This window comes from Squalius cephalus (assembly GCF_949319135.1).
Source record: "Squalius cephalus genome assembly, contig: scaffold_121, whole genome shotgun sequence".
In the NCBI taxonomy this organism is placed as follows: Eukaryota; Metazoa; Chordata; class Actinopteri; order Cypriniformes; family Leuciscidae; genus Squalius; species Squalius cephalus.
This window is the reverse complement of record NW_027645788.1, coordinates 3,941-26,951: the sequence shown is the minus strand read 5'-3', so window position 1 is coordinate 26,951 and position 23,011 is coordinate 3,941. Positions and strand designations below refer to the sequence as shown.

General features: G+C 34.0%; 1 protein-coding gene and 1 long non-coding RNA gene across 2 annotated transcripts; one reads left to right on the top strand and one right to left on the bottom strand.

Annotated features, from left to right (window-relative positions):
* Positions 1-2,102: 2,102 nt before the first annotated feature.
* Positions 2,103-5,536, bottom strand: LOC307154254. Its single transcript, XR_013820326.1, has 3 exons — positions 3,747-5,536; positions 3,314-3,384; positions 2,103-2,975 (listed from the first exon to the last, which is right to left on the bottom strand). It is a non-coding gene; the product is annotated as an uncharacterized lncRNA (long non-coding RNA).
* A 2,119-nt stretch (positions 5,537-7,655) lies between these two features.
* LOC307154253 (uncharacterized protein) lies at positions 7,656-21,836 on the top strand. Its single transcript, XM_079899025.1, has 15 exons — positions 7,656-9,387; positions 9,527-9,809; positions 10,104-10,210; positions 11,084-11,246; positions 11,332-11,413; positions 11,574-11,684; positions 12,725-12,766; positions 12,877-13,342; positions 13,486-13,646; positions 17,625-17,853; positions 17,977-18,041; positions 18,195-18,344; positions 18,428-20,300; positions 20,413-20,577; positions 20,751-21,836. Exons 3-15 carry the CDS (start codon positions 10,108-10,110, stop codon positions 20,969-20,971), a joined length of 3,831 nt encoding a protein of 1,276 aa, XP_079755151.1. The 5' UTR covers positions 7,656-9,387; positions 9,527-9,809; positions 10,104-10,107; the 3' UTR covers positions 20,972-21,836.
* Positions 21,837-23,011: the final 1,175 nt, after the last annotated feature.

Sequence of the window (23,011 nt, the reverse complement as noted above, 5' to 3'; positions counted from 1 at the left end):
AATAGGCCATTGTTTAAACTTTATTAGTTTCAGAAAGATTCTCGCAGATACAGAGACAGTTGAAACAAAGGCAGATCTTTATTTTACAAAAGCACAAGGTTTTGGTGTTTGGATGTTTAAACATACTCTTACAGCTATCTACTGCCTAATGGTTTGCCAGTTGATAAAACTTTGGATAATATAATTAATAACAACATAAAATCACTTCAGTGTTATGACAATGTTGTTTGCATGAAAACACTTTAATTAGCAGAATTATATTCGTATAGACCAGTGGTTCCCAATCCTGGTCCTGGGGACCCACAGCTCTGCACAGTTTGTATGTCTCCCTCATTTAACACACCTGATTCAGATCATCATCTCGTTAGGAAAGAGCTCTATGAACTGAACTGGGTGTGTCAGATAAAGGAGACATATAAAATGTGCAGAGCTGTGGGTCCCCAGGACCAGGATTGGGAACCACTGGTATAGACTGAGATGTAAAGAAACAGTGGTGGCCACTATCGTAATGAACTGTCAACAGTGATAAGGTATAGCTAAGAGTGCTCCAGACCAACCACGAACGAATGACTTACAGAAGGTATTCTTAACTAAGAATGTTTCAGGAAACACTTATTAACATTAAGGTAAAGCCTGAGTTATATATAAATGTATGTGTGTGTGTGTGTGTGTGTGTGTGTGTCTAATTATACAATGTTCACACAGGCATCAGAGACCAATATGCAAGACAAACATAAAAAGTATAAAAAAAAAATAGAATGATCAAACCATCAGTTATCAAAAATTTTAAATATTAGATTATTTTTTTTATTTTTTTTATGAAAGACCATTTGAATCTAGCCTGGGTTTCCCCATGCTGCCTTGCTCACAGCGCGATTTTATTCACGTTGCTAGGCAGTTTGGACATCATAGACCTAGCCGGCTGAATTCGTTTACAACAAAGATGCATAGACAGTAAAAGAAAAGATGACTGCCTCTGGAGAATTTAGATTTCACACTTATAAATAAGTCAGAAAGAATAAATGCATATTTGGGGTGCTGTCCGAGGAGAGGGCGGGCTCGGTATTCGGCCCGAACCCAGGGTACTCCCCCCATATTCCAGGCTGTGGAAGAACAAGCCGAGAGTGATTGGGGGGATGCTGAAACTGTCAAGGAATGTTAGGTGAGTGAATAAATATATGCTTCCTTTCATGCTGATAAGGTAGGCATGGCAATCGTTTGATGACAAGTTGATTGGATTGATTATTTGAACGAGCTTCTCCCGAACTTTCTGTATGAAACATCATGTGTAGATTCCGCCATCGCGTCTGTTATAGACAATATCGACAGCGCATTCATTTTAAAAGAGGAACAGAGAACCGCGATCAAGGCATTTGTCAACTGGAAACATGAATGAAAAACATATGTCACTTACTCCGTTGCTCTGATTGGTTGTAGGTCTATCCAATTGAGTGCAGAGACATTTTCTTTCCTAGTTCGGTTGAAACACGCCCCATAATCAAAGTTCAATGGACCAGTATCAGACTCACATTCTGACTAGAATCTGAGTATGATGACGTCAGGCTACCATAGACCAGATTTTCCAATGAAAAAGGGAACCAATCGCAGAATGGGGAGGGAGCAGCAAGACGATGATGACACCGAAGCAGTTTGTTTATATCTATGGATCCAACATGGCATCAGACTCGACGTTACCTTCTACCCTCATGTTTATCTTGCACAAACAGTAATATTCACGCCATTGTGTACAAATAAATCTTTGACCCATCGTATTTTTCCTCGTCGAATTTCTGTCACTCTACATACGTCATCTGGTATAATTGAAACGATTGGCTATGAGCTACGTACAGGCGCATTTGATAGACATTCATAGCGCCCAATAAACGGCTCTGGGCATTCGTGAACCACGCCTCAAATACGAGAAAATTAACACGTGGTTCCCAGACCAAGGCTCAAAAGAGACTTGGTCTGACATTAGCCAGGCTAATTTGAATCTGTTTTCCACACAATGGGGTAAAAATTACAGACGGCCTGGCAGCAATAGCTCAAAAGCAGATGTGAGAAGAAGCTTCTTATCATTCATAATATTATTTTTCTTGTTTAACGCACTCTCTTTAAATATATTTTATATGCTTTTTTATGCAGTCCCTAATTTTTTCTCTCTAGCTACAGTTCCATATCAACAAATAATACAGAATTTTAATTTTATTCTCACCAATTATTAATTTACAATATCAACAATGATCTAGACTAGATAAATAAAATGCAACCACAGCAATAAGTCAGGGGAATGCTTTTATTTCTTCCTTTGGTTTGAATTTTAAACATTTTGCAGTTCTTTTTTAAAATGTATACATTTTAATACAATTATAAAATGATATCATGATTTGAGACCCTCTTTTCTGTAATTAAAGACCAATTTTATGGGTTGTGGTGTCTCAGACAATGGCCAATATCAGTTAAAAAAACATCGTTTCCCTTAGGGCTTAAATGAACCTCATCACTTAAAAATAGTTCAGGCTTTTCAAACAGTATGTGTGGATGATGTACAATGCTCCCATTAACACACAAAACAAACTTAGCCATCACATTGTTCACAAACTTTCGCACTTTGTCCACCTTTCCCGGGGGGGCATGCCTCCAGTGGCGCCTTTGGTTTATTGAAGACAGCAGAATTTTCATCTGGGGAAACTGTCTGTTGAGGTCACGTAGGTCCCTCTTCATTGCTTTGAGAAGCAGCACACTTTTCACACGTCCTAGGTCGTTGCCTCCACAGTGAATCACTAGCACATTCGGAGCAGTCCTTCTTTTAAGGCACTGTTGGAAGAAGGGAAGGAGGTCTCCCCAACACATGCCTCCCCTGCCAAACCACTGGACCTGGGAAGCCACTCCAAGATTGGTGCCTATGGTCTCTCTTGCTCGCTTTTCGCCACGTCTAATGTAACTGTCACCAATAATCCAAACTCTGTGCACACCTGATAAAAGGATTACAATACAAATGATTAACTATGCAGCACACAATTGGGAAGTCACACAATTGCTCTAGAATTTGTTGTAAAATATAATTAGCTGCGTCACAATAAACTTTATACATTTAAGGCCTTTCTTTAACATGGAAAGGCACAACTCACAATCTTAAAATCTAGGGCTGGACCATGATTTAAACATCTACAATTTTCAAACGAACATACAATAACACTTAAACATTTGTGTATTTTGAAATGAGATTGCCACTACATGCATTATTGTAAATGTTAAAATCTATTTGAATAAAACATTTTAAAATAGTTCAATAGGTTGAGCAGAAACATACCTTTCTTTTGAGTAGTGGATTCTCTGATGAAGTGTTCTTGTTGAACAACATGAACTGTTGACTTGACTTTTCTAAAAAAAACAAAACAAAAAAAAAACAAGGAAAGTAAAAAAATAGTAATCGTAAACATGTTTAACAGTTGCAACATCTGTAGAATAACTGGTAAAACATTGTTTTTTATGTTTGTTAAATTGACCATTATGATTTTAAATATACGCAATATCATCATTGTTGGTACTACAAGTCTAAAATAAGGATTATTCTAAATTTCTAAATTACTCTTCTAGACATTTTAACTATCCGCAAAAAGGAGTATCAAAAATATAAATTATAAAGATACCAATTACTAATGAAACCAATTTGAAATTCTGAATTGTAACAGCGTAATTATTTATTTTCTTTATAAATAGATCAATCAAAATGCTGAACTTACCTCATGTTGTAGAATATGTTCTCCTCCTTCAAAAACGCAAGGTTCAAACAGAGACAAACACTTCCAAAAGACACGAAAGAGTGAATGTTCTGTGATTATATCCCACAACCCCAACCATCTCTGGACAGTGATTGGGTCTCCAGATAACTGTTGCTATAGAAATGCTAATTTCTCTGGGATTGGAAACAAACTGGCGCCTCCAAATATGTACAAGTGGGTGATTGTTGCTTAGCTTACCCTGGAAAATAATGCTGTTGCAAAAACACTTAATTATGACTTAGTACACTGCAAAAAAAAAAAAAGTTTAAGACTTACTTATAATACACATTTTTGAAAGTCACATGAAATAGACCATATTATTTATTTCAGATTAGTTTTAATAAAATATATTTAGTTAAAATGTCCCAAAGAAATAACAAACACCATATGACACCAAGTGTATCAGTGAATATTTACACACACATTCAATATATATATAGATTTATATAGATTTGTTTCTGGGGTAGAAAATAAAACAACAATATGGTAATCTCTACAAGATCTGTTTTAAAGTGAAAATAAATAAACTCATATGGGGTTATATCATGTATTGGTGTAAACAGTGAACTATATTAAGTATGCAGAACTCCAAATAAACAATACATGGACCAGTACTTTCTTAATATCATTAATCTTGCAGCACAACTTCAATTTAAATGCATCATCACTTTGGATTACATTTTCAGTAAGGTTCTATTCATTTAGATTATGTAATGCATACAGTTATCTGAACTAACCAATAACATCATACACACATTAATGCACAGTGTATTATTTTAGATAACTTATTCATATGAGCTCATAAAATTACAACCGTTTATTTATAGTTTATGGTAAATTAACAAATGAAACCTCTTTGTAAAATGGATAGCACTATTTCTAAATTTCCATTAATTAACCTTATGATCAAAGATAAAACACAGTAAATAATATATATGCCTAGTTTAATATAGTTCTTCTTAGTTAATTACTAATTTGTTGGTTAGTTTCATAGTAAATTAAGTTTATCCAGCTGTTTATCATAACAGAATAAACACTGAAAAGGGTGATCATGAACCAGACGTGAATCCATGAATAGCTGCAATTCACAAGTGTGAATTGAGTGGTTTTAGTTACAAAAAACAGCAATATCATTTCATTTACATACTGCTTAAACCTTTTTCTTTTGGAATGTGTGGTTAACGATTTCCTATACATTTGCCTTTACATATGATAATCACAGGTGATTACAGCTGTGACCTGACAGACTGTTTTTATCTAGTGGAGACCGGGTGTTAATAGGAGACATTAAATGCTTCGATTCCCCAAGCAGATATACCAGAAGTAAAACAATCAGAGGCATAATTAACCCCTTGATTGTCAAGGATCACTGGTGGCCCCAGATTATTTTATTTATTACTCTTTAAAACATCACACTCCTACTTGATCTGCACAAACTGAGCTTCATTAGGAAGGTTTAAGACCCCAGCTTTGATATTTGACCACTGTTTATAATTAAACTGGTTTGAAGTTAGATAAGTTTCTTAATTTATTCCAGAAGTGCAAAATAATTAATCTGTAATGTTCGTTATCTTGAATAGAAATCATCACTCATACAGCAGCCATTCATCTCATCTCCAGTTTATTTGTGTTTATATAGGCCTACATACAATATCCACGATCTCCCAGGGCTATTAGGCCAATGATGCGCACATTTGGAGAAATAATTGATATGATATCGTCATACAGAATAATATTTCTATTTATTTCCCACTGAATTATGCAATCTGAAGAGCTCAAACAGCTAACAGAGCCAGCGATGACTCTGCTCTTCCAGATTTGCGTCAGCAAACGTGATGACATCAGTTCGATATGATTCGTTTGTAAAGCTGTCAATCATCTCATGGTGAACCAACGTGACCATAAGGCTGTCCTTCTGGATGACGCAGTGCTGTGTACACTGTGGACAAACAAAACTAAACACATCTCTTCATCTGATACAAGAAGCTAATAAATGCAGGATTCAAGTTATTCTGTTTTGTGTGTGTTTGATTTCCGTTCGATTTTGGTTATTGTATAGGAACAAAGAATGTTTACAGTATGCATGTGAGTAAAAATAGCCCATTGCTTCATAAAAAAATGCAAAATAGCCTATAACATATTTAAATAATCTTTTTTGACTTGAAACCATTTTAAATTGCGACCGAAATATGATACAAATACTCAATTGTGTTTTAAAGTGAGCTTTAAGTGAGAGTGTAATATTAATAAATGATATTGTGTCATGTAGCTTGAGGCTGCCTGTTGAGCTAATGCACCTTCTACATGAGCTTCCTATTTCATAAAATCATGTTATTTATTTTTTTTAATTCAAGAACAGTTTTTTTTTGTTGTTGTTGTTGTTGGTTTTCTAACAAGACTTAAGATAATAGATGTATTGCTCTTGCATAGTGGAATGACAGAGATTTAGATGACCAAGCAAAAAATACAGGGATACAGGCATTAATGACTGAATTCAAACAAAAGAATAAGAATAAAAGAAAAATGAAGATTAAAGGGTTAGTTCACCCAAAAATGAAAATTCTGTCAGTATTTACTCTCCCTCATGTTGTTCCAACCCCATTAGACTTTCGTTCAACTTCGGAACACAAATTAAGATATTTTTGATGAAATCTGAGAGATTTTTTTTACGTAGTGTAATAGCGTAGCGCGTCTGTGTTTCACGTCACCACGTATCACACATGACCACAGTCGCCCAATAGCCCGCTACGTTATATTACACTATGTAAAAAAAAACCTCGAGGTCCAGAGAGAAGGAAATGAAAAGAGGAATAAAGTCGTTATTTTTGTTTGTTTTTGCGCACAGAAAGTATTCTTGTCGCTTTACAAACTTAAGATTGAGCCACTGGAGTCACTTGTACTATATTAACAATGTCTATAATACATTTTCTGGGCCAGCAAGTTGAGGTGTCCATAAGCCTGCAGGAGGAGTGATCCAGCACTCAGATTTAATCAGAAATATCTTCATTTGTGTTCCGAAGATGAACGAAAGTCTAATGGGGTTGGAACAACATGAGGGTGAGTAATTACTGACAGAATTTTCATTTTTGGGTGAACTAACCCTTTAAGTCTCTTGAAAAGGTGCTAAATGTTCGTCGATTTACATGAATGGGCCATTTCTCCTCACCAGACCAACCAGACATGTTGAGTCAATGACTCTAAATGACAATGAGAGTCAATGACTCTACATGAGTGTTTACAGGGGAATAAGATATTTGGTCTTACAATAGGCTTCATAAAATGCATTTAGAGATCATCCTCAGATTTGATATTCTGAAGCTCAGAATATTTTATACATTTAATAAATATATTCTTAATATTTGATGTTTTTATGTTTGAGCTTATATATCTCAATATTCATAACAGTCTGATAAATTTTTAGTCTTGAACTGTAAACACTCAAGTGATGGCTTTCTAAATATATGTTGGTTATGTGCCTATTCAGAATGATTTCTGAGCAGAAACTTTGATATTTTTGGTATGTCATAAATGCATCACTCACCAAAATTGGGGGTGACTATATAATTGTTTTAAATAAGCTATTCATCTAAGCTGTCTATACAAAACATTGTAAATAACCAGTTCAGTTGTAACAAGTAGGCTTTATCATCTGTATAATTTATTTAATGAATCTGTTTGAGATCAAATTAATGCTAGATGTTTTGATATAAATTAAATATCAAACATATAATGTTAGTACATGGCATGACTGTGTTTAATTTCACTCAGTTATTTTGATTTATTTCCAGATTCAATCATAGGCTTGTTCTTACATAGTAGAGCTTGCGCAGTTTTCAAAAATGGTGCTTTAAATCTCTTGACAAACTAAAAGACTTAAATTACATTTGTATGTATTCTAAATAAAAGACACAGGTTGTACTGAATGTCAGCTTGCTTATTTTTGTAAAGATAATGATTTATTGAGTCCACATGCCATGTAAACTTGAAACTATGCTTCAAATCACAGATCGAGAGCTGTCGTTCAAACCACAACTCTGCGATGCTGTTTACAAATGTTGGTTGGAACTAATACTTCAACGTTTGGTAAAAAATAAATAAAAAAATAAAGTAGATTCATTTTATCATTTCATTTTCATTTAAGTAGCTTTTATAAATGTGCAAAGAAAAAAAAAACATTACTGGTGTGAATCTTGAGACAAAACAATGGCATATTTTAAGATTCAAATTTGAGGTTGGTGTCTCTAAAACTATGCCCCCAGTTTCACAGACAACGCTTTCTCAGACGCATGTTTGAGCTGTTTTAACTGAAAACATATTTAAATTATGTATTATCAATTATTATCAATTGTATTACAGTTTTTATATTTGAGCTTGTATACCTTTAAAATATGTGTCTCATTTATTCCCCACCTGGTAAAATGGGGGCTGTCTTAGAACATTTTAAAGAATTATAATGTATAAAGTGGTATAAATAATTGTGGTGTGACTTGACTGTATATAAATTACAGAGCTGATTGAAACATATCCCAATTGCTCTGATCAGATGGTTCCTCACTGCTGTTTTCCAGTCCTTGGGTGGACTGCTACCCTACCCCCCAAATACCCCCGCAGGCAATTTGCATTTCTATGGAGAAGAGCTTCAAAGGACAGCATGTCATAGACACATAGGCCAGACTGTGAAAGTTTTACCTTAGGCCCCGTCCACACTACTGCATTTTCGTTTAAAAACGAAGACTTTTTGCTACGTTTGCACCTCCCGTCCACACTAAAACGGCAAAAACGGAGACCCAAAACGGAGAAGTTTAGAAACGCTGCCGACCCGTTTTTCGTTTTGAATCTCCGGAGGGCGTTTTAGAGTGGACGGGTCAAAACGGAGGACTTTAGAAACGATGACGCAGAGGCTCACGCTCGGCTCTATGATTGGGTGTCACCAGTCATGGAGTATACACAGGTAATATTCAGTACCAGTAAACTTCACCCGCTGGAACAGTTTCTTACAGTAAGAAACTGGCGCGTCTCAGGCGCGGTAAACGCGTGCATGCTAGAAATATAACCGACACCTATTTTTCTTGCGACACGCAAGCGTGTTGGAAGCGTTTTCTGGCAAAATGGAATAGGAAAAGATGTTTATATGTCATTTTGACACAAATACATATTAATAAATGATATTTTGATGTTTGAAAACATTTTTTACAGTCTATGCTTGAAAGTCTCTAGGTTTACACCGGCACGCACATGCCCAGTGTTGGTGAATGGTCACGTGATCCGCGTTTGCAGTCGTTTTAATGTGGACTGAGATCAATTCTAATACGCAGCTAATACGCAGTGTTGTTTTTTTTTTGTGATTCAACACAAGGTACTCTTAAGTAAGTGGTATGAGCTTTCTTTTCAGATGTGCTATACAAGTTAAGTTAAACCAACATAAATATGAATGCCCATGGTAAATGCTACGTCCTATATAACCATTTGATTTACATTAAATGAGAATATTTTTATATTTATTTACATTGTGTGAAATTACTTTTTTTCTTTATTAACTTTATCATTTCTATCTGCCACTGGTATAGGTTTGTGCTCTGTGCTCTATACGTACAGAAAAAAAGTGAGTAATTATAATGTATGTAATAGTAATTGAGGAAAAGGAATTTTTCCTGATCCAACTGATGTTTACAATTTGAACTGAATTTAAAAACAATGGACTATACACTTATTTTGAACTGGCTGTTTGATTTCATTCACAGATAAATTTGCATAACAGAACCAATAGTAATGATGGGTAATTGTGGCTAATCTGTGGGCGTCGGCCCAATCACTGCTCAGATAGCAGCATGTGTATCATCTATTCTATGTTCCTAACTCACACTTCAGTTTTGCCATTTGGAAGACAGCTCCTATACGCGATTGTTTCCTACATTGGAGAGTTATCTTTCTGTTATAGTTTAAAGACTGTATCTACCTCCAAGAACCTCATAAAAAGCGCACTGAGACATTTCTCATCTCAGTTTTTTCTTTCCAAATTAAGAGGTAAGTTGAACATTATATATTTTATGATAATTTGTAAATGCTAATTTTATAAAATATTGATATCCTCTTACAATGTAAATATGCATGTATATTACCGGTAATATTATTGATAATCAGATTGTTGGTAATTTTTTTTTTTTTTTTTTTTTTTTTTACTACATTTTAAATTGTTACCCACGGTGTCATCTTTTCAATCATTTATTTTCTATGAAATTCTAAAGAGGTATTATTTATTTATTTATTTATTTTGCATATGAAGTAATCCTACATAAAATAATTTTAAATATTTCACAGGAAAATGAGACCCAGAAGAGTTTTTCCTGAAAAAGAAGCTTTGTACTTCATTGCTTCTGGCAAAGATAAAGACACATTTGAGAAACAATTCATGAGTGAAGAGAAAGGTAAGTTACTACATACAATTCTCCCATCAATACTGTATGACTTTGCAAAACTTAAATAAAAGCTAAGTGTGGTCACTAATTAAAGGAATAGTTCACTTAAAAATGAAAATTCTGTCATCATATACTCACTCTCATGTTGTTTCAAACCTGTATGAATTTCTTTCTTCTGCTGAACAGAAAGGAAGATATTTAGAAGAATGTCAGTAACCAGACAGTTTCTGGTCTCATTGACTTCCATAGTATAATTTTTTTCCTACTATGGAAGTCAATGGGATCAGAAACTGTCTGGTTACTGACATTCTTCTAAATATCTTCCTTTCTGTTCAGCAGAAGAAAGAAATTCATACAGGTTTGAAACAACATGAGAGTGAGTATATATGACAGAATTTTCATTTTTAAGTGAACTATTCCTTTAATGTCAAAGGGTTGGGTTTAAAATATGAACCTAGAGAAAGCAGGCTGTTAAAACAAAACACGCAAGAGGGGAAAAAACATGATTGCTTTGACCAGTTAAAGGTGGATTTACATCTGTTTTCCTGCCAGTATTTATGTTATAAGCTGCTGATGTCTCTAAATTAAACACTATTATGTAAATGTGTGAGTGCTCTTGATATTATTTGTAAGTAACTGCCAGTTAGAATGTGAGGGGCCTGTGTAATAATGGAAATGATGAATATTTAGTGTCTGATTTTTTCAGACAGAAAATCTGATTTTTTTTTTTTTATTATTATTATTTTTTTTACACTTTTATAAAGATGTAGATACAGTTGTTTTCGAAGTAACAATACCATTGAAAATAATTTAGACAACCTGAATAACTTCATGAATCTTTTATCATACTATTAATTTACTTGTATTTATACTATTTATTAGGTTTTGGAGTAATTGCCACAAAACACATTGAGCCAGGTGAATTCCTGTTGGAGTATGTTGGAAGACACATCACTGGATCTGAAGGAGAGAACCTGTTCAAAGACTACTCAGCTGAAAATGCAGCATTTTTGTATTTCTACTCCTTTCAGGAACAATCTTACTGGTAAGATTAAATTAATGAATGTTCCAATGAAATATAATACCATTATGACAATTCAAAAGTGTTTTTAAAATATTTCACCACACAGTGTTGATGGCAGTCAAGATACAGAAAGACTAGGACGATTCATAAATGATGACCACATCAAGCCAAACAGCAAAATTAAAATAGTAAGTCTGTCTTTAATGTATTCTTATTCTTTGTTTCAATTACACCTTTTATACAGCCTCATCTTGTAGCATTATTTGACATTATTAAAAACTAGGCGACTTTTCAAATGATGTTTTTGTTGTTTTCATTTGTGTGTTTGTGTGCTTTTGTAACCAATAGATAATGGATGAAAAGAAAAGACCACATCTGTGTGCATTTGCGTTAACAAAAATCAATGCAGGAGAAGAAATTTTATACGACTACGGAGATCCTAACTGCCCATGGAGACAGGTATTTAAACTTCTATTTCTATTTGTTGGTGTCTTATTTTCATTATTTTATCAAGTGGTGAGGAAAACTTGCTAACACTTTACAATAAGGTTAATTGGTTAACATTAGTACTAAATGACCAATACATTTGTTACAGTATTGGTTAATCTTTGTTAATATTAGTTAAAATCCAGCTGTTTCAATGTTTGTGCATGTTACTTCACAGTGTGTTATTAATTTTAACAAATACAACTTATGATTTTAATGATGTATCAGTACATTTTTAAATTAACAATAACCAAAGTTTAATAAATGCTGTTTAAGTGTACAATTTTTACTTTAAAAAAGCAAATTATTGAGGTAACACTTATATAGTTTTTATATGGTAACACAATAAGGTTTCATTTGTTAACATTAGTTAATGTATTAATTTGCATGAACTAAAAGCCATACATTTGGTAAAATATTTATTCATCTTTGTTAGTGTTAGTTAATGATACTCCGGCTGTTCATTGATTGTTCATGTACATTTACAACGTATTACCTAATTGATTTTAATAATGCATTACTAAATGTTGAAAATAACATTAACAAAGTTTAATAAATGCTGTATAAGCGCAGTTCATTATTGGTTTGTTAACTAATGCTAGCTAATGAAACCTTATTGTAAAGTGTTACAAGATTCTCTTATCCTCAACAATACTGCTGTACAATTTTTACCTTTAAAAAAGCTAATTATTTAGGTAACACTTACACAATGAGGTTTCATTTGTTAACATTAGTTAATGTCTTAATTCACATGATCTAAAAGCAACACATTTGGTACAATACTTATTCATCTTTGTTAATGTAAGTTAATTAAACTCCAGCTGTTCATTGCTTGTTCATGTACATTTACAACGCAATAACTAATGTTAATAAATACAACTTTTGATTTTAATAATGCATTACTAAATGTTGAAATTAACATTACATACTATTAAGAAATATTGTAAAAGTGGTGCTCATTATATGTTCATGTTAACTACATTAATGATTGCTTTTAATGTAATTTGTTTCAGAAAACCAGTATTTCCACATTCAGAGAGATCAAGGAAAATATGGTAAATATATATAGAGAGGTCTGTTCCTTCAGCTGAGTTTACTAATAACTATATACACTGTAAAACATTTCTTACATTTCAATATGCTTTTGCTTTTTTGCATTTTACAGGAATCACGATGGAAGAATTCATTTGAAAACTTTGATTTAAAGCCTGGTTTGATGAAAATGGATGACCTTGTTATCAACACAGAAATGAAGATTGCAAATGGATGCAATGCTGCTGAGATTTTCCCAGGAGTCTTCAACAACTGCAAAGTTGCAGTGAAACGAGTTGCCAAACATGTTTCCAAAACTGAATTGGAAATGGCTCATTTCCTGAGTTCAAAAAATTTACAAGCAGAGCACCTTCTGCAACACATTTCAGTGTTGGAAGACACTTACTTTGCCTATTTTGTGTCACCTCTTTGTGAATATAGTCTGATGGAGCTGATTGAAAACAAGGATTTTCCTGAAAGAAAAAGCCTGATAGAGAATCGAAGACTAGAGATCTGCCAGGAGTTACTGCAAGGACTTCAGGAACTGCATTCATATGGAATTTTGCACAGAGACCTGAAGCCTGAAAATATTTTGTTTGGTAAGAGCAGTCTGTGGATTAGCCATAGCTATAATTATCCTGTAATATCAGCAGAAATTTTCATTTAAAATGCATGAGCATATGATAATGTGGATATCATTTTAAGTGTTACATTTTTTGTGAGCATTTTTACTTTTCTACAGATATAAGCAATAAACTGTACATCGCAGACTTTGGAGCAAGCAGAAAACTTGATCTGGCACAAACCACACTGCTCTCTCAAATGGCTGGATCTTTTTCTTGGTCGAGTTATGAAGATGTTGGAGGCATGCAATACAAGTACAAGAAAGAATCAGATATCCAGGTAAGGGTTGAAAATATCATGTTAAAACTTGTTAATTTGTGGGAGGACGCCGGCACACAGAAGTGTTTTTTAATTACACTATATCAAAGTTACTTTAAGATTTAATGTAAAAATAATAATAAAAGGCAAATTATACATTATTTAAAAGGTTTAAGACTCAATCCTAAAAATGTTTTACCTCTGTTTTATTATAAATATCTCATGGTGACTGTAATTTAATTTCTTAATTTGTGTCAAAGGAAAAAATCTGCTATATGGTCATCATGAAAGCATTTGACTACACAATGTTTGGTCTCAATTTATTTTGATGGTCTCTTTAACACATTCTGTTGATTATAAGTAATGTTACAACTACATGTGAACTAATTCTCATTAGAGTACTACAGGAGTATAAGTAGACTAGAGACTAAAATGTAGGTTAGAGTAAAAATAAGTTGACATGTATTATATATTTAGTCAGTATAATGTCTATTGGGGTTTATCACAGTCAAATTTTAGCAGATATTAAGCAGATATAGTCTACTAATACTGTAATTACAGTTGGTTGACATGTAGCTGCACATTTATTTATAGTTAGTAGAATGTTCAAAAGGGACCATCAAAATAAAGTGTTCCCTTTCATAGTCACTACGAGTTACGACGTGACGACGAATAACGTCTCCGTTCCCTACTCAGGGAACCAGGGAACTTACTTAACTGAGACTTTTCCAGCATTCCTCTGGGTTTTTAGTTCAAAAGTGAACACATTTGGAAAAATATTGATGGATTCTCATTATTAATTCACATTTCAGAGTGGAGTTTTATTTATTTATTTATTTATATTTTTATCCTAAATTAATCAATGTAACCAATAAAGAGCAGCGGGTTTCAAACCCTTGGTCGCGTCCAATATTTAAAAAATGGGTTGTCTTGATGATTTAATGAAAATGGACTTACATAAAAATGAAATAAAATTAAATTAAAATAATAATATAAAATAATATTATATAGGCCTAAGGAAATATGCTAAATATATTTTGATTTAAAAAAAAATATTCAATAAATCAATAAAATAAAATACTGCAAAAATATGCAGCTGAGTTAGTTTCATTTTACTCCACAAATAAGGTGATAGAAAGTAAACAAAAAATAAATAAATGGTCATTTCAAAAGTTTGAAAACCACTGGTATAGAGCATTAAAAACTGGTATAGAGCATCCATTCATTAACAAAATAATTATGACCTTGTGCAGAAAGTCAAGAACGTTTACTAAAACAAATACAATTATGATGTTCCATGATTTTCCAATCACAGTGCTGGTTATAACTTAAGTATTGTATTGTACACAGTTACTCATTCCAAATTACATGACACAAATTGCAGTCAGTGATGAAATCTAGATTAATCTAGATTACAATCTAAATACAATTTATTAAATTTATTACAATAATTTACAATATTATTTACAAATAATTTACAATCCTGTAATCTAAATAATTTTAGGTAATGTAATTGGACTACTTTGTGAGTACTTTTGACCCTAACGATTCAATAGGATAATTGTGTACCATATTGATAAAAATACCATGAGAAAGAAAATATATATATTTTTTTGCTATCAATTTTGTGAAGTGCATTAACTATTATAGCCATTAACTATTATAGCTTTTAGCCTTTATTACAGTATGTAAACTATCCTATCCTCTAAGCCTCATCAGATCACAAAGAGAATGTATTTTAAATACTTGAAAGGCCTTATAAGTTTTGATAACATGGTTTTGATCTAATAAATTGTCTTGGTTTGATGCTGAGAATTTTAACATTGAGCACATTTTTTTGTAAATTTGAACGACAAAAATCGGTGTTGCCTACACCGTTATCCTCTTTTTACAATTTGCACCCTGTTGACTTCAATGGGGCAAGTACTAAACCTGCTTTTAGCCTCTTAACATCCTTCATGTGTCATTACAAGTGCACCAGCCATGTGAGTGATTCCTTCAGAGTGAACACGGGTGAATCTGACTGCAGTAGATGTGAAAGGGTTTGTGCTGGAGCAATCTGTAAATTAATCTGGCCGTTAGAGTTATCATCTGCAGATTTTAAGTTAAACATGGTCAGGTCTGTGGCTTCATTGGGTTTCTGTACTTTAACAAGAACCAATTTCTGTTTTGTCATAAAATATCAATGAGAAAAATATTTTCTAAAAACTTTACAATACACTTAAGCCTATATATTATGTTTCTTAATGATTGTAATTATGATTTTATGACAACAAATTGCGAAGTGTCTTCTTTAACCCTTTCACGTATAGTGGTCACTACAGTGGACAGCTATTAATAAAGCATTTTCTTGAATTTGCATGGGTTTTTATGGCAAAGTTGCACATCAGCCTCATTGGACCCTGGTGCATCATCCTATAAATTGCAACCAAGGGCAAGCCGTTGTGTTTCGATTTTTCTCCCCTCCAAACCAAGATGGCCAAGGGTCAGTCAGACATGCCAAGTTGCTCCGGAATATCCACCCATTCCTTCTATCCTAGGAGACTCAAGCAATATCTAATGAGTCATATCACAGTAAAATTTTCCAAGTTTTGATTTTAGATTGAGAGAAAACTCTGATTAATCACATGTCCACTGTAGTGGACGTCATGCATCAACTGCTATATTTCAGCTACAATTCATAATTATAATGGGAATGTTAAAACTTAAAAACTTGATCTGCAGTGAATTTTTTACTGTAAATAAATGTATTTGTATTATTAGAATGTAATTTTCATTGACATCGAAAAAAGTAATCTGAATTTGTAATGCATGTTACTTGTAATGCGTTTCTTTACTCATAACATCAAAAAGTAATCTGAATACGTAATTCATGTTACTTGTAATGCGTTTATATATTCGTTACATCAAAAAGTAATCTGATTAGGCAATGCACATTACTTGTAGTTAATTACTTGTTAGATCAAAAAGTAATCTGATTAGGTAATGCATGTTACTTGTAACACATTACTTTACTTGTAACATCAAAAAGTAATCTGAATGTGTTATGCATGTTACTTGTAATGCATTACATCCAACACTGATGAGATGAGATTGAAAAAATGTAATGCTAGGTTTTCTCAGAGGAGGGCTATGATAGAAATGTGCATGTCCATCTTGAACATAATCAGAATTATCAGCTAATAAGGGTAAATCTCCATACTCTGGTGCACTGGAGGGAACATCTGAGTGGGTTCCACAGTTGTGCCTTGACAGTCTGTAGAAAATTCTGATGGAATCACGTCCTCATGTTCTGATATCAAAGATACGCGAAGTGCAACTTGTATGAAGTTGTACGAAGCCTTTCCAATATTTTTAATTTATATTTGTTGTATATATTTTATATTTTCAGTTTCACATGATTTGATATAATTGTTTTGATTAGTTTGTTAAATTCACATACTTTATCTGTTTGATTATTGTCTTATATTTAATACAGTATATCTTCGTTTTTAACCATAACCGCATGCTGTCCACTCAAGTGGACACCTGAAGATCTCTTTGAAAAATTTGTAAAAAATCTTGTTTTTCATGCCCTAAGAGGAATAAAAACACATAGGGAAAAAAAATACTGACTAAGGTTATCATAATTCATGCATGAAAGGGTTAAAATTAGACTACAACTATGCTTCTATTCCAAAAATGTCATGAACAATGAACTTCATGAACATCCCCTATTTAATTTGGGGATGACAATTCTTAGGTTTGGGTTCAAATGGATTAACAGGTTACATGTATGCAGTTACAATACTATTTTAGTATGTGATCAATATGATTTGTAATCAGTTCTGTCAAAAATGCATACATTTGTTCTATGTTCAATTGTTCTGAATGCTAATATTCGAGCAGCTTTCATTTGAGCACAGCAGCATTTTGTCATCATTTTAATCATCTTCATTCATTCTGCAGTTTAGTTGTGACCATTTCTGAAATTTTTGTAAATATTATTTTATTTTGTAGGTAGCAGGATGCTTGGTTCATTATATCCTGACGGATGGGCAACACCCCTATCAGACAACTACACCCTACTCCAAGGATCCAGTTGGGCTATCTCAAAATGTCAGAATGGGTAACTTCACTCTTCAATGTGAAGAAAGATGGACAAGACAAAAATATATTATTAGCAGAATGCTGTCTAATTCAATCGAAGAACGTCCCACCATTGAGGAATGCCTTCAGTCTTTCACATGTACGTTCCAAGACTTACACTTTTCTCTTCACCTCATTAATAAAACTTTGTAGATTTTACAAGAATGTAGAAAAAAAATCCTTAAATTATTGGATATCCTTAACAATTGTTGTGCATTTACAGGTTTCATACACCAGTCGGATTACACTGGAATCACAAACAACTACAGCAATGTGAATGAAAATGAAGTAAGTACTTTTCATTTTCATAAAAAAAAAAAAAAAGTTTAAGACCAAAAAGACAACAGTGATTCTAAAACACAGTATGTGTTTTAGAATCAGCAGGCTCTAGATAGAAAACAAACATGGACATGGATTTCACACACTGTTATTGTTTTACAGGACAGAACCCATACAGCAGATTTCTGTCCCCAAACGTCAGATGAGATGGACATCCTAGAGAGTACCGACAGTGATAAGCCAGAAAGTGTTTGCAGTGATGAGATGGATTCATCTTCTCACACTGAGGAGGACTTATATGAGTCTGAAATGGTAATTAAGGGTTTTATACTTTATAATATATAACATTGTTATTATTTACAAATACATTTCAGTTGTGTGGTTCTTTATTTCAGAACAACACTGAACAACAGGTTTCCTTTTCCCTGGAAATCTCAGAAGAAGAAGAAGACGACACAAAAAAAGCTAAAGGACATGTTGCAGAACGCATCCAAGGAAAACCACTTATGAAGAGTTGGATAGAAATAGATGAAAGTGCCCACGGCTGTAGCTCTCAACAAAATCAAATAAAAGTGAAAATGTCCTCAAACAGTGTACATCAACGCATCTATGACAAGAAGAATTACTGTCTTTACTGTGAGAAGCCTTATCCAAAAATTGCAAGACATCTACAGCAGAAACATTCTGAAAAAGTTGAAGTTGCAAAGGCACTTGCACACAACAGAGGCTCAAACATGCGTACTCTTCTATTAACCAAAGTAAGGAACATGGGAAACTACCACCATAACAGTTCAGTCCTATCCTCTGGGAAAGGACAGATCATACCAAAAAGACAAGCAACTCGTGAGTCAACAGCAATAGACTATCTGCCTTGCAAGTTTTGCTTTGCTATGTATGTCAAAACAGATCTCTGGAGACATCACAAACGTTGCAAATTACAAGACAAAGAAAATATGCCAGTGAAACGAAAAGTTCAGGCAAGTTGTTCTCTGTTGTTGCCAATGGACTCTGACGTTTCTAGTGGACTTAAAAATATTATTGAAGATATGACATATGATACCGTTACTCAAGTGGTGAAATCTGACCCGTTGATTCTGTCACTGGGTGAGAGAATGTTCCTCAAAAACGGAGAAGTTTCACGGCACCGGGCAGACATTAGAAATAAGATGAGAGAACTTGCCAGACTTCTTATAGTGACAAGAACTATTGATAAAGACATTGTTGCTTTGAAGGACTTGATCAACCCAGGAAAGTTCAACACAGTACTTGAGGGAGTAAAAAAGATGACTGGATTTGATTCCTCAACCAACCGATTCTCAGTCCCTTCAACAGCACTGAAACTGCGTCATTCCCTTGTGAAAGTGTCATATATTTTGCAGGGAGAGGCTTTACGTCAAGAGGATGATGCATTGAAGGGAAGAGCAGAGCAATTCAGTAAATTAATTGAACTAGAATGGACAATTCATGTTTCATCTAATGCACTGAAAACTTTGTACCAGAAAAAGTGGAACAGTCCCCAAATGCTGCCTTTAGCAGAAGACATAAAGAAGCTCCATGATCATCTAAAGTGTCTTGAGGAGGTCAACAAAAAAGCACACATTGAACACACATCACAAAGGTCATGGAGTGATCTCTCTCAGGTGACTCTAGCACAGCTAATATTATTCAATCGGCGTCGAGAAGGTGAGGTTTCAAGGATGGAAGTCAAAACATACCTGCAGAGAAACAAACAGATGATTCAGGATGAAATTATGGAGAGCCTTTCACCTTTTGAGAAGAAACTCTGTAAGAATCTCACCAGAGTAGAGGTACGGGGGAAACGAGGCCGCAAAGTACCAGTACTATTTCCCACAAATATAACAGAATCTGTGGAACTTCTAATTAAAACTAGAGAAGATGTTGGGATTTCCCCTAGCAATCCCTACATATTTGCTCGTCCTTTTTATGGATCACAGGAGAGCATCCGTGGTTGTGACTGCTTAAAGCGATTTGCAGAAAGCTGTGGGGCTAAAAACCCAGAAAACATTACATCTACAAAGTTGAGAAAACATGTAGCCACAGTTTCTCAGCTACTTAACCTGCAAACGCATGAACTAGACCAACTAGCAACTTTCATGGGTCACAACATTGAAGTCCATAGGGAGTTTTACAGACTGCCTGAAGAAACCTTACAAGTTGCAAAAGTGAGCAGAATTCTGTTTGCCCTGCAAAGTGGAATAGGCAAATTTAAAGGAAAATCTCTGGAGGACATAACGCCAAACATCAACTGTAAGTAAATTACTTATGTGTATATGTCTTTTGTTTAAACAATTCATAGTGTCCACACTTTGTAAAAATCTACTTTTAGTTTTAAAGAATGTGAATGCTCATTTTGTTACAGTTGAAGGGGGCTCCAGCAACTCAGACACAGAGGATGCTGAATCTGAAAAAAGGATGACAGAGGATGATCATTCGGAAAAAAGGGCTGCCACCTCAATAACGACCGCAGCCTCAAGAGAGGCAGTTCCATTCTTTAGGATTTCACCACTGCCTTTAAATAAAAAGGGTTTGTTATTCCACTTTGCATAAAAAAATTGTATCTACATGAAACATCTTGACATGTATTTTAAGAATTGTCTGTGCTCTTCAGCTTGTAAAATCTACATTATTCAAATTTTGGTTATTCTTTAATTCAATTAATTTGATTTACTTACTTAATTTCTTAATTTATTTTAACAGGAAAGTCCAGAAAGACCTGGTCAGAGAAGGAGAGTAAAATTATTGAACATCATTTCAAGAATTTCCTAAAGGAAATGAAAGTCCCTGGAAAAGTGGATTGTGAAAGATTCTTAAATGAAAACAAGATTTTAATTGGTAATGAAAGAGAATGGAAAGCAGTAAAATACTTTGTGCACAACCGAATAATCACTATCAAGAGAAATTTGTGTCTACAGTATTGAACCTATAGCAATACTGGGACCTTGCATATGGAGTATTGATGTTTTATGTCACAATACTGGGAGCTTGCGTATGGAGTATCGATGTTTTATGTCACAATACTGGGAGCTTGCGTATGGAGTATCGGTGTTTTATGTCACATACTGGGAGCTTGCGTATGGAGTATCAATGTTTTATGTCACAATACTGGGAGCTTGCGTATGGAGTATCAATGTGTCATAACATTGGTAGTTCATGTAAATGGAGCGTCAGTGTGTCATAACATTGGTAGTTCATGTAAATGGAGCGTCAGTGTGTCATAACATTGGTAGTTCATGTAAATGGAGCGTCAGTGTGTCATAACATTGGTAGTTCATGTAAATGGAGCGTCAGTGTGTCATAACATTGGTAGTTCATGTAAATGGAGCGTCAGTGTGTCATAACATTGAAATGATTGACTATGTCCAAACTATTTGAGTGATCGATCATTTTCTGTCTTTTTTTAAGTTGTTTTAAAAAATCACTATTTTACACGTGCTTTTCGTTAATATATTTCATGGTATTTGTAACTTTTAATATAATTTATTTGGTGTTACCCTTTTATTTATTTAATTATTTATTTTATATAAAGCAAAGCAACTTGTTTCAGAAGCAATATATCGTTGATGTTGTGGTATACATTTAGGCACTCATCACTGAGGGTGGAAAGTCTGCACTACCGCAGGGGGGGCTCTTTTAGTGAGCTTATGAGATTTTCTATGTGATAAACTGAATGGTTTATTATGTGAAAAACCATTTCCGTTGTCAGGAGTGCAGCAAGAGCAAGTAAGAAACCTTCAGTTTAGGAGTGTGTGGACCTTAAATAAACTTTAACTTGATTTCATTCAACATGCTGTAGGTATGCATTTTTTCACTATTTATTCTAATTGCAAGAACTGGTTTATGAGTGTTATTGTGAATAATATTACTACGTCATTACATATTCTGTAAGTCAAAACTCAAACTGAACCAACTGAACATTTGAAATGTGAAAATCAACATAAAACTTTGAGTTTTGACCTCCGGTAGAGGTGGGCATATATTAATTGTTTTAATCTAGATTAATATTGAAATTAATCTAGATTAATCTAGATTAAAATGGTTCATTTAAATTATGCCGAAGACATTCAGAATATGTGTGCTACACAAAACTGGACTATAAAAGTAAGTCTTTGAGAACGGGTTTCTCAAGCCATGTGGCGCATTATACCAGGGGGTCATCTTCTGTTTCCAAAATGCATCATAAACTGCTTGAGAAAGCTGTTCTACTCATAGACTGTAAAAGGTTACTACTGTACTGTTACCGTCCGTAGGCAACATTAGGTAGGCCTATGTTATTATCAACTACTATAGGCTATCAATTTGGGATGGGCGATATGGCCTAAAATCCATATTGTGATATACATTGCAGCCTCTTGTGATAACGATATATATTATTAAAAAAAAAACATTTCAGAAAAGGTTACACAGACCCTGCTAAACAACTGCTAAATGTTTTTTTTGTTTTTTTTAGGGTGCATGTTGTTTTGAGAGCATATATTGTGCAAAACTGTAAGTATACAACATAATTTTGCAGATAAATAAAATTTAAGTACACTAGCTGCAGAGACTTCAGTAGGTCTAATGTTTATTATGGCCTGGAGCTTATGAAACCCCAAATTTAAAATTAGAATATTGTCTAACTGATGTCTTTTCAGTTAAAAAGAAACACAACAATGCTTCTTAAAATCAGGCGCAGACAGAGATTATGTGCTACACCACTAAGATATATTGGGAATAATATGCGCGCGCTGGTATTCAGTGATATGTTTCATTTTGAATTTGAGGTGGTAGAACGGATTAGTCGTGTGTTAATTTACCGAACTGTTACCCCAGACACTCTGTCTATATAGTTTGCTGCTGCTCGTCGGGCGGCTTAAATCCGAACCAAGTCCAAATAATGGATGTTACACGATCTTTTTCACCAGCTTTCACTTTCAGCTGTGTTTACTTAAAGCCCATGTTGCAGGTTAACCACCACTGTC

What these genes read in the sequence shown, in the direction of transcription:
- LOC307154253 (XM_079899025.1), top strand. Translation starts at nt 10,108, where the DNA reads ATGAGACCCAGAAGAGTTTTTCCTGAAAAAGAAGCTTTGTACTTCATT. An exon ending in AGAAAGAATCAGATATCCAG is followed by an intron (nt 13,647 to 17,624) that starts GTAAGGGTTGAA and finishes TTTATTTTGTAG; the next exon opens with GTAGCAGGATGCTTGGTTCA. An exon ending in GCAATGTGAATGAAAATGAA is followed by an intron (nt 18,042 to 18,194) that starts GTAAGTACTTTT and finishes ATTGTTTTACAG; the next exon opens with GACAGAACCCATACAGCAGA.